At 47.9% G+C, this 16,663-nt stretch overlaps 1 protein-coding gene across 5 annotated transcripts in view; it reads left to right on the top strand.

Moving 5' to 3' along the window:
- Positions 1-16,663, top strand: part of DLC1 (DLC1 Rho GTPase activating protein) — a 264,415-nt gene that overhangs the window by 233,055 nt on the left and 14,697 nt on the right. For all 5 annotated transcript variants that reach the window (XM_028745177.2, XM_028745180.2, XM_028745179.2 and 2 more), the window contains 3 exons: positions 6,159-6,222; positions 13,321-14,738; positions 16,103-16,279. In XM_028745177.2, the coding sequence (XP_028601010.2) occupies positions 6,159-6,222; positions 13,321-14,738; positions 16,103-16,279 (1,659 nt within the window). The remainder of the gene's footprint in view (positions 1-6,158; positions 6,223-13,320; positions 14,739-16,102; positions 16,280-16,663) is intronic.

The raw sequence follows: 16,663 nt of genomic DNA, 5'->3' as shown, positions 1-16,663 counted from the left end.
TTAACCCAAGGTATCACTGTATATAGAAATGAACAAACCAGTGATATTTTAGGGAGCAGGCTAGCAGGTGGGGCCCATTACTTACATCGTAGGAGCCTACACAACACAAAACACTGTTGCTGTATGTAGTTTTTATTTTATTTGTTTTTTATCTTATATTTTTGAAATGATCATCCAGGTTTTTTCCTTTAAATTTTTTGGGGGGCCCCAAGAGAGTGGGGCCCTAAGCTATAGCTTGTTAATTTATACGTAAATCTGGCACTGGTTCCTGTACTTGGAATACCATGGGAAGAAACCATCTTCTTGGATTCAGCTTCATGGACAGTCACCACTTCTGCCTCCAGCTAAGAAATGCAATACCTGACTCAGAACTACTGCAGGGTCTTGTATGGGACTTGAACACTGCCACCATGGACTCAAGGCTAAATGTGTGTGATTGCGCAACCTCCCTCTGAATCTCTCTTACACCCATTCAGCCTCAAAGCAATCAAGTTAGGGTGTGCCATTTTAGGGGGCGAAGGTTATTTTTTGCAAATTTCTTCAGTGAGGAGTCTTAAACTGACGTTTTTGGATGTGAGCATGTAATGCTAAATAATAAAACCAGTCATTTTTAACATGATACATCAATGCAGATGTGGATTTTGCATGGTTGTCAACCCTTAAGAAAAGGAAATCATTTTTCTTTCCTTTTTTGGGAAGGCGGGTTGGGGAGAAATCTATCTGGAGAATCCTTTACTCAAGGAAACAACATTCAGAAGACATGCTTATATTCTATTTGGTGAAATGAATAGCATTTACTTCTGATTGTTACCATAATTTGCAAAATGTGATTTGCAAGTTAATCCAAGGGGGTTAGTGTTTGGAAAACTGATATTGTCATAGCATTTTAAAGACTGTGGTTCAGAGCTGTAGCCTTTGTGGTTTATCTGGTGATCGCTTGCAAGACAAGAATATGCTGGGCTAAGTTTGAATGTCTCAAGGATGCATTCTAAATTTGTTTTCAGCCGAAGCAGCAGCAACAAAAGTGAAATGGATTGACTCAGTGCATGTAGGTCTTAACATTTTGCAGAAAACCCCCATCATAAATGGGTTTAGGAGTTTTTAAAAAGAAAAATCATTTGCCTCTGTTCAATAATGTGTCTCATCAATTGCAAACAGATTGTATTTACAAGTCTAGCCAAGCATTGACTCTCTTCATTCAGTCAAGTGTGTTACAGGACTTGATTTTGCTGCTGTAAACTTGATAGAATGAATGCACTTAGAAGGTGCTTCACAAGTTATGCACAGGCATTTTGCCTTTCCTCAGCTGAAGAAGGGGCAGCAGCAGCAGCAGCAGCAGCAACAGCAGCGTGTGGGGAGGCCCCAGGCTGAGGGCTGGACCAGTATTTGATTTGCTGTTTTGGGTGCAAGTGTCTTTTAAACACTGAAACCAGGAGGGAACTGGGTTTGCAGTGCGGCTGAGGAATGCCATTGTGTGCACTTTCCACTTCTGTTAAGTTTGTCTTCTCCATGAAATAACAATGGTATAAATACCCCAGCTTGGATTAGGAATAATCATATATCTCAGTCTTCACCATTGCCTCTTCAGGCATTCTGTTTTCTTTTGTGATTGTCACTTACCAAGGGACGGTGGGCTCAGGCTGGCAAGCCCTGTCCCCATTGTCTTGGTCCTCTTTCCTCCTCCCCCCCCCCCACCAAAGCTCCCTAGATGTTGCTGGTGGTGATTCCCAAATAGTATAGCATCGATTTTGAGATCTTTACACATAATGATGTAGGAAACTGCCTTCCCTTCTTCTGCATCAGACCATGGGTCCACCTAGCCCAGTATTGGTCCACTGACCCATCTAGCCCTACAATGACTGCTTGTGACTATCCAGGATTTCAGGCAGGGATCACTGTCACACTACTTGGGAGGTACTGGGAATTGAACCTGGACCTTCTGCTTACCAATGAGATGTTCTCCTACTGCACTACAATCTTCCTCTTATATATGCAGTGTGTGTGTGTGTGTGTGTAGGTATATTCTGAATCAAGGTTTCCCAAACTTGGGTTTCCAGCTGGTTTTGGACTACAATTCCCATCATCCTTGACCACTGGTCCTGCTAGCTAGGGAAGATGGGAGTTGTAGTCCAAAAACAGCTGGAGACCCAAGTTTGGGAAACCCTGCTCTGAATGTTCACTCTTAAAACTAGGATCTTAAAATTAGACTTACTGTGTTGTGCCCTTCTTTCATTTTAAAGGGTTGTTTTGTTTAGCGTTCTGCTTCTTTTCTGTTTGCCTTTCTGCAAAGTGTATGTTTAAACTTCTGAAGGTACCTCCAAGGAAATAGTTTTCACCGTCTCTACACTTATCTATTTCAGCTGCCTAAGGGTCTTATTTTGAAGAGCAGGCTACAGATAATCTTGGTGAAATCAAAGCTCTTATCAGGCCAGCTGGAAATATGTTTTCTCTGACAGATCAAAGTGGTTGGGCTGGTTAAATGCAACAGGTTGAAACTCCATGTGGGGACCAGTGTTGTAAAATGTGCAAATGTTTATGTAAAACAAACCTGGAGATCCAAACTGGGAGATTCTTTCCCTTTTTTCCATTACAGTAGTACTTCTGGTTACAAACTTAATTCGCTCTGGAGGTCCATTCTTAACCTGAAACTGTTCTTAACCTGAGGTACCACTTTAGCTAAATGGGGCCTCCCGCTGCCACTGCGCCACCGCCACACACTTTCTGTTCTCATCCTGAAACAAAGTTCTTAACCCGAGGTACTATTTCTGGGTTAGCAGAGTCTGTAACCTGAAGCATCTGTAACCTGAAGCATCTGTAACCCGAGGTACCACTGTATTTTTAAGGAGGAAGGCATGCACAAGCCATCTTAATGTTGCCCCTTAATTTCATTTGATGTATCGGAAGTTTAATTAGTTATTTTATATAATTTTTGTAAATTAAACGGAAACATGTTTAGGGATTCCTTGAAGGCAGTCCCTGTGGGACACCTCCTTGGTTTGGAAGCAGACCTTGGTCCTCTGTACTCTCTCCTCCATTCCTCTCACTTGGAGAAGAAGTGAAAAACTGAATCAGGAGATCCTACATTTATTTAACTCCAGGTTCCTGCTTGACCAACATAGCCATTGTACTCTCCAAATATTGTTGGACTCCCATCTCCATCAGCCCCAGCCAGCATGGCCAATGGATGATGAAAGGTTTTAGTCCATCCACATCTGGATTGGCTGGCCCTGCTCTAGACCTCTTAAGATTAAGCCCTCTTGCCCCTCATATTATCTCAGTGTAGGATCTCCTGTTCATTTTTCTCTCCAGTTGGTGAAGCATACATGTGTGACTGAATGTGGCCTGCCACAGAACCCCTGTGACAGCTGGTTTCTCTGGTTCGCAAATGTGCCCATGGACCCAAAAAAGGTTGCCACCCCTATGCTAAACTGTAGTAGTGTTGTCTCCTAGTGGGTAATGCCGGAATTGAGCCAGGTTTCATGTACTTTGACCCCAAAGCATTGCATCTCTTGTGGTCAAGTGAAATGTTTTGGCAAAAGGTGTTTAAAGAGATAACAGAAATCACAGGGTTAAAGCTGACTGGAAATCCACAGATAGCATTGTTATCAATTTATGACAGTGTGGATGGCACGCAGGCTATGAAATACTTGCTCACAAATTTATTGACAGCCGCACAAGTTATTATAGCTAGGAAGTGGAAGGGGCATGTTGAATATCAAATGGAAGAATGGTATAAAGAGGTGTGAGATATAAGAAAATGGAAAGGGGTCAAACCATCGCAAGAGGTGCTGAAATTTTGGGAGGTTAGATAGTTACGATGGAGTGGTCTCGAGGGTGGGTGCACATTTTTATTTATACTTTGTAACTTGTATTATTTAATAAAAATAAAAAAGAAGTAGTATCTTTACTGGTAAGCTCACTTTAATTAACCACTTGCACTTAAAATAACAACCCGGCAATCCTTTTTGTTTAATTTTTGTGTGTTGGTGTAAAATTATGAGGAAAATTGTACAACCTTGAGAGAGAGAGAGAAAAGTAATCTGATTTTCTTCGTTTTGGGAATAGATTAGCAGAGTTCTCCCGGAGCTGTACTGAAAATAATTATATTACAGAATGAAAAGAACAATCTAGGCACCTGATGTGTTGGAAATTAGTTTTCTTCTTTGAGGCTTTAGCTTGGTAGGTGGGGCAGGGGGGAGGAAATGAAAACAGATTCAGTAAGCTGCACCACACAAAGACATACGGGTAGAAGGATTCCGTCTGATCTGGTCAAGAAAAGAGTGATTTCCCCTCTGCCCCAGGATTTTGTATGTACAGTAATATTGATGATAAATTACAATTATTGTTGCCTGTTCCTTTGTTGCTGTAACTTCTGATCATTTAAAATGGGTGTATTCCCTGGAGAAATTAGGCTTAGAATCATAGAACTGTACAGTTGGAAGGGACCACGAGGGTCATCTAGTCCAGCCCCCTGCAATGCAGGAATCTCTTGCCCAACACGGGGCTTGAACCCACAGCTCTGAGATTAAGAACCTCATGCTCTTCCTATCCCAGCTGGACTTGTTCAGATGTTACACTGAACACTGGTACAAGCTGCCTCAACACATGTGAGCAGTCCTGCAAACCCTTCCACATGTTCCATTCAACGAGTGTGCAATATGTGTACCTGTGTACGCAAATAGTTTGGCTGTTTATTCGTACAGTTATTCACATTAAAGGTGTGTACAATCTGCATACACAAATCGTTGAGCTGTACAAATCAACAGGTTACATTCACACCAACACTTGTATGTGCATACACAGAGGCAGAAAACTGGTACAATGGTACCTCGGGTTAAGTACTTACCGTATTTTTTGCTCTATAAGACTCACTTTTCCCCTCCTAAAAAGTAAGGGGAAATGCGTGTGCGTCTTATGGAGCGAATGCAGGCTGCGCAGCTATCCCAGAAGCCAGAACAGCAAGAGGGATTGCTGCTTTCACTGCGCAGCGATCCCTCTTGCTGTTCTGGCTTCTGGGATTCAGAATATTTTTTTTCTTATTTTCCTCCTCCAAAAACTAGGTGCGTCTTATGGTCTGGTGCGTCTTATAGAGCGAAAAATACGGTAATTCATTCCGGAGGTCCGTACTTAACCTGAAACTGTACTTAACCTGAAGCACCACTTTAGCTAATGGGGCCTCCTGCTGCTGCCGCGCCGCTGGAGCACGATTTCTGTTCTCATCCTGAAGCAGAGTTCTTAACCTGAAGCACTTTTTTCTGGGTTAGCGGAGTCTGTAACCTGAAGCGTATGTAACCTGAAGCGTATGTAACCCGAGGTACCACTGTACTTCAGTTACACGGACTCTACACATGTTAAGCATTACATGTGAATGTAATGGCCCAGCTGTTGTATAAACATATTGTACACTTGTTGAATGTAACATGTGAACATTCCTTTTGACTTAGTTACAGTAGGGACTATGGAGATGATCATGTTCTGGAAAAGACGAGTTTTGAGGAGAGAGCTAAAGAAAATCAGGGAGGTGGTCACACAGAGATATTCTAGGAGGCAATTGAATCGATAAGGCTAAACAGCAGTAGCAATTTCTCCCATCTCTCCAAGTCCATTTTGAGCCAGCTTGTGTGAAATTGCACCGTATTAAGGGGAAATGGCTGGCAGTTCTCAGATGTTCTTTTTCATTTCCCATGTCTCCTTAAGGCCATTTGAGCACCGTGCTAGATGCAGACGGTTTATTCCAAAATATCTTAACTCCTGCTTGCATGCACAGAGCGCAGCATTCCAAGAGAGTTCAGTCTCTGGAAGGGCTTGGTAGTTTTCCATTAGAAGAACAAGAGCCACACTCCAATTACCCACGTTTCATGGCTTCTGGCTGAACAAGCTCTCCTTTATGGTCCTGACTCATAAGGAACTGCTTCAGGACAGCTTTTTCTTACGCTTCTGCATCTGCATCCCAACCACTCTACAGAATCTGGTATCCAGCTGATGTAACGTGGTGTTAATTAAACATATGTGCTATTCTGGGGCTCTCCTTTGGGGCATTTGCATGTAAATAAGCTTAGTGAGACCTTCCAAGATGATCTTTTATTTGAAATAGTTAGTTTCACAGAATGACTGGTTTACTGTTAATCTTGTTTTGCTTTGCTTTCTTCCCTGCATAGGCGTTTAAATACTTTAAACAAATGTGCAATGATGAAGCTGGAGATCAGTCCACACAGGAAGCGGGTAAGTGCCCTTGATGAATCTGTCACAGTACTGTAAAGAATTGGTTGATATTCTGGCTTCCTGTATATGTTTACTTGGAAGTAAGCCCCCGTTGATGTCAGTGGATCTTATTCCCATGCAGGTGTGCATGGGATTCAGCCCTAAACATACTTACTGTGTCTGCACCATTCAACAAAATGGCATTTCTTTCCAAGTATAAGCATGCATAGGATGTCATTGTTCATTCTCTTCCCTTACGATTATCCATGTGGCAAAAAAAGGCATCATTGGTCAGACTGATATTCTTTCAACAACAGACTGTCTGGGCGGCTTCCAACTGAATATTAAAAACAGTACAGCATCAAACATTAAAAACTTCCCTAAAGAGGGCTGCCTTCAGATGACTTTTAAAAGTAAAATAGTTGTTTATTGCTTTGACATCTGCTGGGAGGGCGTTCCACAGGGCAGGAGCCACTACCGAGAAGGCCCTCTGCCTGGTTCCCTGTAACCTTACTTCTCGCAATGAGGGAACCGCCAGAAGGCCCTCGGCGCTGGATCTCAGTGTCCGGGCTGAACGATGGGGGTGGAGACGCTCCTTCAGATATACTGGACCGAGACTGTTGTGCAAGAACAAGATTTGCTACACAACTTGAATTTAGCACAAGCGCACATTGTGATGATCTTGTGCAAGACTTCATGTACGTGACTGGGCAGCACTCTACATCGTACATCTGTTCTGCATAGCCTCAATAAGTACATATAAACCACCTTCATACATTTTTTCCATCTGAAACATTAACATACCTACCCAATCCTAGAAACAGCAGCATGAACACCTGAACTTCCTCTGTTCCCAAATGCCCAGAGGAATGAAATTGCCTTTTCCAGTGGTTGAAATCTGGTATCTGAAATATATTTGAAACTGTTACATTCCCATTCATTTAAGGGAAAAAATCAGTCTAAACTTTCAAGAGAATTGAACATTCCCCAAGAAAATGGGAGAAAGTAAATTGAGGTATGTAACAGAAATTCCTTTCTTAGCTTATACCCCCTCATTAGTCCTCCCCTACCCCTTAAAAACAGACTCTTAGCTTTGTTTGGTTTTTATATTGTGCACCAGTGTGTGAAAGAAATACCGCAAATAAAATTATTAGATAGTATAGCACAGTGTTTCCCAACCTTTTTTGGGCAAAGGCACACTTGTTTCATGAAAAAAATCTCGAGGCACACCACCATTACAGCCCCGTGACGTCAGCGCGCAGCGTCACGCCGGGAGGGACGCACGAAAGTGTAAGTTTCAATTTTTCCCCTCCCCCTTGCCTTCCTTCTGTGCCAACCGCCAAAAAGCCAAGAAAAAAGCCAAGACTTTAGGGCAGCAGGTCGACACGGAAGAAGCTCCTACCTAAGGACAGGTGCGACGGCCGTGTCCTCTTCTGCCACACTTGGCAGCCCTGCCTCACGGTCGTGACTCCCACCCTGATTTCTCCCCGCAGGTCGAGTGGCACAGGCAGCCCAATGTGTCCAGCCCAGACACAAGCCCCGCTTCCCCACTCTAGATCCTGAATGCGACCAAGTGCTCTGGACTCCCGAGCAGGGTGGGAAAGAGGACTCGCATCTGGTAGCCTCCGGGCTCCTCGCCTGCTCGAGGGATGGCATTGCAGGCAAGCTGCCGGCCGTCGCCATCGCCGCCCCCTCATGCGAGTGGACCTGCCCGGAGTGGTGGGCCGGGGGAGGCTCGCTCTCTGTGGGGATGTGGCCCGCACGCACGGCCCCGCTTCCTCCTGCCCAGGGCTGAGCTCCTTACCCGCGATCTCGGTCTCGCGCACGCGGATCCCACTTATTCTGAAGCTCGCGCCACTAGCCGGGGCTCTCACACCGTGCCAGGGCGAGGCGGCGCGGCCCACTGACGTCATCGCGGCTCGCCGCCGCCCTCGACTTCCCTGTTCCCTCCCCTCCCTCAGGTCGCCGTGGTTACCGAGGACTGCAAGCTGCTCGGGCGAGCGTGGGGCATTAAGTGGGAGAAGGAAAATTAAAATTAAAACTCGCCTGAAGGCCGCCTCTCCGGATACAGTGGTGCCTCGCAAGACGAAATTAATTCGTTCCGCAAGTCTCTTCGTCTTGCGAGTTTTTCGTCTTGCGATGCACGGTTTCCCATAGGAATGCATTGAAAATCAATTAATGCGTTCCTAGGGAAACCGCCTTCAGACCAGGTCCGGGGACAGTCTGTCCCCCGACCTCTTCTGAAGGCTGGGGGGGGGACAAGGGCTTTTCTTCCCACCCCCAGCATTTTAAAAAACCCTGGGACAGCGGAGGACTTCTCCGCTGTCGGGGGCAATCTTAAAATGCTGGCGGGCGGCATTTTAAAATCGCCCGGGACAGCGGAGGACTTCTCCGCTGTCCGGGGCAATTTAAAAGCCCCTGGGAAGGCAGGCAGGGGGGACAAAGATTTTCGCCCCCCGCCCGCCTTCAGAAGAGGTCCTGGACCTCTTCTGAAGGTGGGCGGGGGCGAAAGTCTTTGCTCCCCCCTGCCTGCCTTCCCGGGAGAGCGGAGAAAGGCAGCGCGTTTCACCGCTGTCCCGGATGGCTTTAGAAGGTCCTTGACCTCTTCTGAAGGCGGGCGGGGGCGAAAGCCTTTGCTCCCCCCTGCCTGCCTTCCCGGGAGAGCGGAGAAAGGCAGCGCGTTTCTCCGCTGTCCCGGACGGCTTTTGAAGGCAGGCTTTTGAAAGCCGTCCGGGACAGCGGAGAAACGCAGCGCGCCCTTGCCGCTGCCCCCCGACTTGGCTGGAAGGCTGGCGGGGGGAGAAGCCTGCTCCTCCCCATCGCCAGCCCCGCAAACTCGGGGGACAGCGGGAGAGGCGCAGCGCGCCCTTGCCGCTCCCCCCCGACTTGGCTGGAAGGCTGGCGGGGGAAGAAGCCTGCTCCTCCCCATCGCCAGCCCCGCAAACTCGGGGGACAGCGGGAGAGGCGCAGCGTGCCCTTGCCGCTGCCCCCCGACTTGGCTGGAAGGCTGGCGGGGGGAGAAGCCTGCTCCTCCCCATCGCCAGCCCCGCAAACTCGGGGGACAGCGGGAGAGGCGCAGCGCGCCCTTGCCGCTGCCCCCCGACTTGGCTGGAAGGCTGGCGGGGGGAGAAGCCTGCTCCTCCCCATCGCCAGCCCCGCAAACTCGGGGGACAGCGGGAGAGGCGCAGCGCGCCCTTGCCGCTCCCCCCCCCCCCGACTTGGCTGGAAGGCTGGCGGGGGGAGAAGCCTGCTCCTCCCCATCGCCAGCCCCGCAAACTCGGGGGACAGCGGGAGAGGCGCAGCGCGCCCTTGCCGCTGCCCCCCGACTTGGCTGGAAGGCTGGCGGGGGGAGAAGCCTGCTCCTCCCCATCGCCAGCCCCGCAAACTCGGGGGACAGCGGGAGAGGCGCAGCGCGCCATCCCGCTGTCCCCCGACTTGGCTGGAAGGCTGGCGGGGGGAGAAGCCTGCTCCTTCCCGTCGCCAGCCCCGCAAACTCGGGGGACAGCGGGAGAGGCGCAGCGCGCCATCCCACTGTACCCCGACTTGGCTGGAAGGCTGGTGGGGGGAGAAGCCTGCTCCTCCCCGTCGCCAGCCCCGCAAACTCGGGGGACAGCGGGAGAGGCGCAGCGCGCCCTTGCCGCTGCCCCCCGACTTGGCTGGAAGGCTGGCGGGGGGAGAAGCCTGCTCCTTCCCGTCGCCAGCCCCGCAAACTCGGGGGACAGCGGGAGAGGCGCAGCGCGCCATCCCGCTGTCCCCTGACTTGGCTGGAAGGCTGGTGGGGGGAGAAGCCTGCTCCTCCCCGTCGCCAGCCCCGCAAACTCGGGGGACAGCGGGAGAGGCGCAGCTCGCCCTTCCCGCTGCCCCCCGACTTGGCTGGAAGGCTGGCGGGGGGAGAAGCCTGCTCCTCCCCATCGCCAGCCCCGCAAACTCGGGGGACAGCGGGAGAGGCGCAGCGCGCCATCCCGCTGTCTCCTGACATGGTTTGGAGGCTGGCGGAGGGCTTCCTCCTCCCCCAGCCCCGCAAGCTCCCAGAGCGATGCCAAAGCTGCGCGCAGCTTCGGCATGGCTCTGGGTCCCGTTCTGGGGGAGGGGGAAGCTCGGGCTTCCCCCGCCCCAGCCCCACGCCTGGCGGTGGGGGAATAAATTTTTTTCCCCTTTATTCCCCCCCCCCCGCCAATTTTTCCCGCGGCACACCAGGCAACGTCTCGCGGCACACTAGTGTGCCGCGGAACACCGGTTGGGAAACACTGGTATAGCAACTAAATAAGTTAAGTTATGCGCTTTACATGCTGTTCCATATCAACGAAAAGTGGAGGGGCCACTTCTGCAGTCTTGATGCTGCCCTAGCTTTCTAGTTTTTAAAACTTGAAGCGGATCTTCCACGTTCAAAATCTCATTTGAGCACTGCCTGGAAGATAATCAGTGCACCCCATTGTCATGCTGGGTGTGCATTAATGTGCACCCTCAGCTGACTTCTGCTTCTCCCGAGTTCCATGAAGTCAAATATTTAAAATGCCTGAAGCAATGCCTGAAAAAGCATCTTCTCAAGGTTCTCATATACTGAGTTGAGGGAAGGAGGCGACAAGATATGGTAAGAGGCCTGGAGGCATCAACCTGCAGCAATCTCCCACATGGCCTCATTAGTCACACTTGAAAGACCTTTAAGATCAGTAAGGAGTTAAGCTGCTACAATTCAGAACTGCTTCTTAATTGCATTAAGGAAAATAAACAAGAGAGCAGGGCTTGGATGGTCTTGCCCTCGCTGGCACCAGTGGAACATTTAAGGCATGCCGCACTTTTCCGCTGATCTAAATGGTATCTCATATAACTTAATAGAACATCTACAGGGGCTAGTGGCAGCACATAGTAACCAACAGATTTGCGTAGTTCCTTCTGTTTTGTAAAGCTGGTTTTTTTAAGTTTCAAATACTATATATATATATCTCAGCACCTTGTCACGGAACACGCTGCTCTGTCTTCAAGCACTCTGCCGCTTCTGAAATTCATGACTGTTTGTAGGGAAAGGACCACATTGTTGTGATACAGCCCCGTATTCTGTAGAGATCCCCACCTCCAAGTGGCAGATTTCAAAAAGTAGGTCTTTCCCCACCTTTTAAAATCCTAGTGAGGGAAAATCTAGCCTTTAGGAAGGGTCTTCTACCCATTAGTCCATCAGGCCGTTAGTCCATCTAGCTCATTGTTGTCTATGCTGGCTAGAACCAGTTCTATCGCAGGATTTCAGACCTGCCTGATGGCAGGGATAGATCCTGGTGTCTTTTACATACAAAACTTTTGTTTGGGGTGAGGAAATACCAGGTGTGGCGAAGATGAACCACCCCCTTACCCTGCTGTTTCTACGCTCATAATCTGCCCCTCACCCAGCTGCTTTTCGTCCTTTTTCAAAGCAGTTTCATGTTGAGTATAGTTTTTATTTGTTGCATACATTGGGTTTATTATTTATTATTTTTATTGTTAGTTATCATTTTCACACGATGAAGATAACAGTAAAACGCACAAAACCCCAACCCCCAACCCTCCTCAGGAGATGAGATTACATGCAGTGGTGCCTCAGGATGCGAACGGGATCCATTCCGGAGCCCCGTTCACATCCTGAAGCGAACGCAACCCACAACTGCGCATCTGCACGTGCGTGGGTCCTGATTCGCTGCTTCTGCGCATGCATGTGACATCATTTTGACCGTCTGCACATGCGTGAGCGGCAAAACCCGGAAGTAACGTGTTCCGTTACTTCCAGATCACAGCGGAGCGCAACCCGAAAGCGCTCAACCTGAAGCGTATTCAAGTGTATGACTGTATTACCATGAGGCCAGCAACCCTTCCAACAACACAATTCCAGTCAGTTGTCCAAATGAGTAAATAAATTATAGCTTGAAATTACACTAGCCAGAAACTTGTACAGGCAGACCTCGGAGCGATTGCGGGTTCAGTTCCAGACCACAGCAATAAAGCAAGTCATATATTTCTTTTGGTTTCCTGGCGCATATAAAAGTAATTTTTGCACTATACTGTAGTAGTCTATTAAGCCAGCTCCCTGCCCCCGCCCCAACTGCAGGGGGGGGGGAACCCCAGCTCCAGGCCTAGCCAGCTCTACTCCCCATGGCCAGAAGCGGGGTGGTGGTGGAGGGAGGGACTTCCTTTCCTGGAAATGACGGGCATGCCTGCATCTGTACCCACATCCTCATGAGGAGCACTATCTGCAAAGCACAATAAAACGAGGTATGGCTGTAATGTGAAGGAGGTTCTGCCGTGTCTCCTTTTGCTGTAAAGGCAGCAACCATTTTGTGTGCGTTCAATTGACACACAACCTCTGATATATGGGTCCTTTTGGGCCTGGAAGAGAGTAGAAGGGGGACATGGGTTGCCTGCAGGCATAATAATAAAGGTATACCCATCTGTTCTCCTGCCAACCTAGCAGTTCGAAAGCTCGTCAAAGTGCAAGTAGATCAATAGGTACCGCTCTGGCGGGAAGGTAAACTGCATTTCCGTGCACTGCTCTGGTTCACCAGAAGCGGCTTAGTCATGCTGGCCACATGACCTGGAAGCTGTACGCCGGCTCCCTCGGCCAGTAAAGCGAGATGAGCGCCACAACCCCTGAGTCGGCCACGACTGGACCTAATGGTCAGGGGTCCCTTTAACCTTACCCATCTGTTGCAAGTGCGTCCTTTTGTTCCATGCCCCTCAGAAGCTTTAATTCATTAGTTGGTTTTTCTACCAAAGCTGACTGCCATACTCTTATATCATGTGGCAATTGATGCTTTCTTTTAAAAAAAAAGTTGATAGGACTCCATTGTGCACAGTTACATGTAACATGCAGCCGACATCTGAGCTGGGATATGAACCCTAGTCTCCCAGACAGGCTGACACTGCATGCACAACCCTACACTGGCTCTGCTCTTCTAATGATCTTCTTGGATGATCACACTGACATGAAACCAGCATCCACTGGCATACTAAAAAGAGCAGAAAATACCAAAATGTTCACATCAGTAGGTCATGGTTAGTTGGGATAACAATGATTTGAAATGAACTGCATTGCCATTGGAGTATTTTATTGCCATTGTTTTTTGTAGCCATTAAGGATGTCCTGTTTCATTGCAGAGCGAGGATTCGGATGAAGATGAGCCTTGTGCGATAAGTGGCAAGTGGACCTTCCAGAGGGACAGCAAGAGGTGGTCCAGGCTTGAGGAATTTGACGTCTTCCCCCCGAAGCAGGATGTGAATCCTTCATGCCCAGAAGTGGCTCATCTCAGCAGTGCAGCTAGTCATGGAGGCCTGCTAACTGACCACACTGAACGTCAGGAGGTAGTTTCCATCCACAGCATCAGCAGCCACCCAGATGCTTCTCAGAGCGAAGCGCCCACCACCAGAACCAACTCTGTCATCAGTGTTGGCTCCTCAGCCAACCTTGTGGCAAACGAGGACTCCTTCAGCAGCTTGCCCTCTCCTAAAGAGCTGTCAAACTTCAATTTCAACGTGAAAACTAACGAGAAGAATGCCAAGTCCAAAACGAGAAGCCTCTTGAAGAGGATGGAGAGCTTTAAAATAAAAAGCTCCCACCATGGTAAAAGCAAAGCTCCTTCAAAGCTTGGTCTTATCATCAGCGGGCCTATCTTGCAAGAAGGCGTTGATGAAGAGAAACTGAAGCAGCTGAACTGCGTGGAGATCTCCACCCTCAATGGCAACCACATCAACATCCCTATGGTACGTAAAAGAAGCGTCTCCAATTCCACCCAGACCAGCAGTAGTAGCAGCCAGTCGGAAACAAGCAGTGCCGTCAGCACCCCAAGCCCCATCACAAGGACGCGCAGCCTCAGCGCCTACAATAAAAGAGTGGGAATGTACCTGGAAGGCTTTGATCCTTTCAACCAATCAACGTTCAACGATGTCATGGAGCAGAACTTCAAAAACAGGGAGGGCTTTGCCGAAGACACAGTCTTCTTCATTCCGGAAGACCACAAGCCTGGGACTTTCCCCAAAGCCCTCTCCAATGGTAACTTTGCTCCCTCAGAGAACAACACTTCGGTCAACTGGAGAACGGGGAGCTTCCACGGCCACAGCCATCTCGCCCTCAGGAGGGAGAACAGTTCTGACAGCTCCAAAGACCTGAGCCTTGGGAAGAGGCGCAATTCTTCCAGCTCCATGTGCAGCCGCCTCAGCATTTACGACAACGTGCCCGGATCTATCCTGTATTCCAGCACGGGGGACCTGGCTGGCCTTGAGAACGAAGACCTCTTTCCTGAGCTTGATGACATCCTGTATCATGTCAAAGGCATGCAGAAAATTGTGAACCAGTGGTCCGAGAAGTTTTCAGACGAAGGAGACTCTGATTCAGCCCTAGATTCAGTGTCTCCATGCCCTTCGTCTCCCAAGCAGATCCTCCTTGATGTGGACAATGATAGGACAATACCCAGTGACCTCGACAGTACAGGAAATTCCTTGATTGATACGGAAGAATCAACAGGGATCCAGGAAAGAAGAGACTCTGGGGTGGGAGCATCATTAACACGTTCTAACAGGTCAGTAAACACAGACTTTACAGTGGTACCTTGGTTCTTGAACTTAATGCATTCGATTCCCGAAACCGTTCAAAATCAAGACGTGGCTTCCAATTAGCTGCAGGAATTTCCTGCACTCAAGCGGAAGCCGCGTAGGATGTTTGGCTTCCAAAAAACGTTCACAAACCAGAACACTTCCAGGTTTGCAGCACTCGGGAGCCATTTTGTTCTGGAGCCAAGCCATTCGAGTACCAAGGTACCACTGTATATATATTGGTGTATATGCATGCATGTGTGGCTATAGATACATATGTATGCTTGTATTGATACAGCGTACATAGGAAGTTTGATGTTTTTCAACAGCATGTTGGCTTTTATATTTGAGGATGGGATGTAAAGAGGAAACTTAATTTTATTATGTGTTTATTTGGCCTGTTAGTCACATACTACAAGAAGCATTCAACCAATGTACAAAAAAAGGCTAAGGAGCCCAAAGGGTGTAGCAGATAACCAAAACAAGATGTTTCAGTAGAACCCTTTCCATAACCCTTAAAACTCATTTGCATAAAAACTCCTCATGGCACTTTTCAATTATAAATCACAAACTGCGATTTTCACAAAATGGCATGCACAAAAGTACCGCAAATAAAAGCAACAACCAAAAAACATGGCAGAAAGGCACCAGCAAGCTATAGAATAATCGGCAGGAGCAAAACTTGTTTCCCAAAGGCCTGGCAGAATAAAAACCCCTTTTTACGACTTTCCTTTTTTAAAAAATGCAGTCCTATTATAATCCTGTTCTGAGTTGAAGATGCAGTTTTACTCTTGAGCACTGTATATTCAAAGAGTGACTATAGAATCCTAAATACATATGGTAGTGACTGGAAAATTCTACATAGCTCTGTGTCTAGAAACACGTTTTCTGGACTGGTTTATGGCAAAAAAAAAAAACAAAACCAAAAAAACCCAGTTAGCCCAACTGAGGAGTTCTAGAAAGTGCCCTGTCAAATACCCACAAGTCAGAACAAGCATTTTTCCTCTTCGGCATCATGGCTTCCTTGAACGAATCCTAGGAACTGCAGTTATTTTAAGGGTTCTAAGAGTTGTTAGGAGACCCCTATTTCTTACAAAGAGTTACAATTTCCAGAGTGGTTTAGCAATCAATCCCTCTTCCCAGGAAACACTGGAAATTGAAGCTCTCTGAGGGGAATAGAGGCAACAGACTTTGGCAAATTTAGCCTTGCAATGTTTTACATACAGTGTGCAAGGTGTACTTAAGTTCCAAATGTCATCAACATGTGAGATCTTGCAAATGGTACAGCAGGTGCCTGGCTTTCCATTTGACTTCTAACCATTAAATGTCTCTCTTTCTTCCTCTCCTGAAGGCACAGAATGAGGTGGCACAGCTTCCAGAGCTCCCATCGACCCAGCTTAAGCTCAGCACTGCTACAGATTGACTGCCAGTCTGTGGCACAGATGAACCTTCTTCAGAAATATTCCCTCTTGAAGTTAACTGCCCTCTTGGAGAAATATACACCTTCCAATAAACATGGCTTCAGCTGGTAAGGAGCTGCAAACATCTCTGGGAGGCTAGTCAGAACCTACAAACAGTAGAACATAAAGTGTTCATTCCTTTCTGCCAAAAAACAGTAGATCCTTTCTTCTTCTTTCTAGGTGTGCACTGCCTTTGAAAGTTGCTTAGACTTGGGGTTTTGGGCATGGGTGAATGGGTGATAGGTAAAATTGAGAACACCCTCTTAAGTTTATCTTTAAACTTTTGAGTTGGGCCATATTCATGTCCAGTTACCCCTTGCCAGATAAATGCTTTTGAAAAACCCTGCATTGCCTAATCTCTGTTGCTGGTTCTGTAGGATTCTGAAGCAGTCAAAAGGACAATATAAGTTCTGTGGGGTGGTATTTGGTGTTTTTTGGTTCCCAATTCTACT

The sequence above is a fragment of the Podarcis muralis genome, chromosome 9 (assembly GCF_964188315.1).
Source record: "Podarcis muralis chromosome 9, rPodMur119.hap1.1, whole genome shotgun sequence".
In the NCBI taxonomy this organism is placed as follows: Eukaryota; Metazoa; Chordata; class Lepidosauria; order Squamata; family Lacertidae; genus Podarcis; species Podarcis muralis.
Note: the sequence above shows the minus strand (reverse complement) of the source record. Positions and strands in the feature narration are given on the sequence as shown.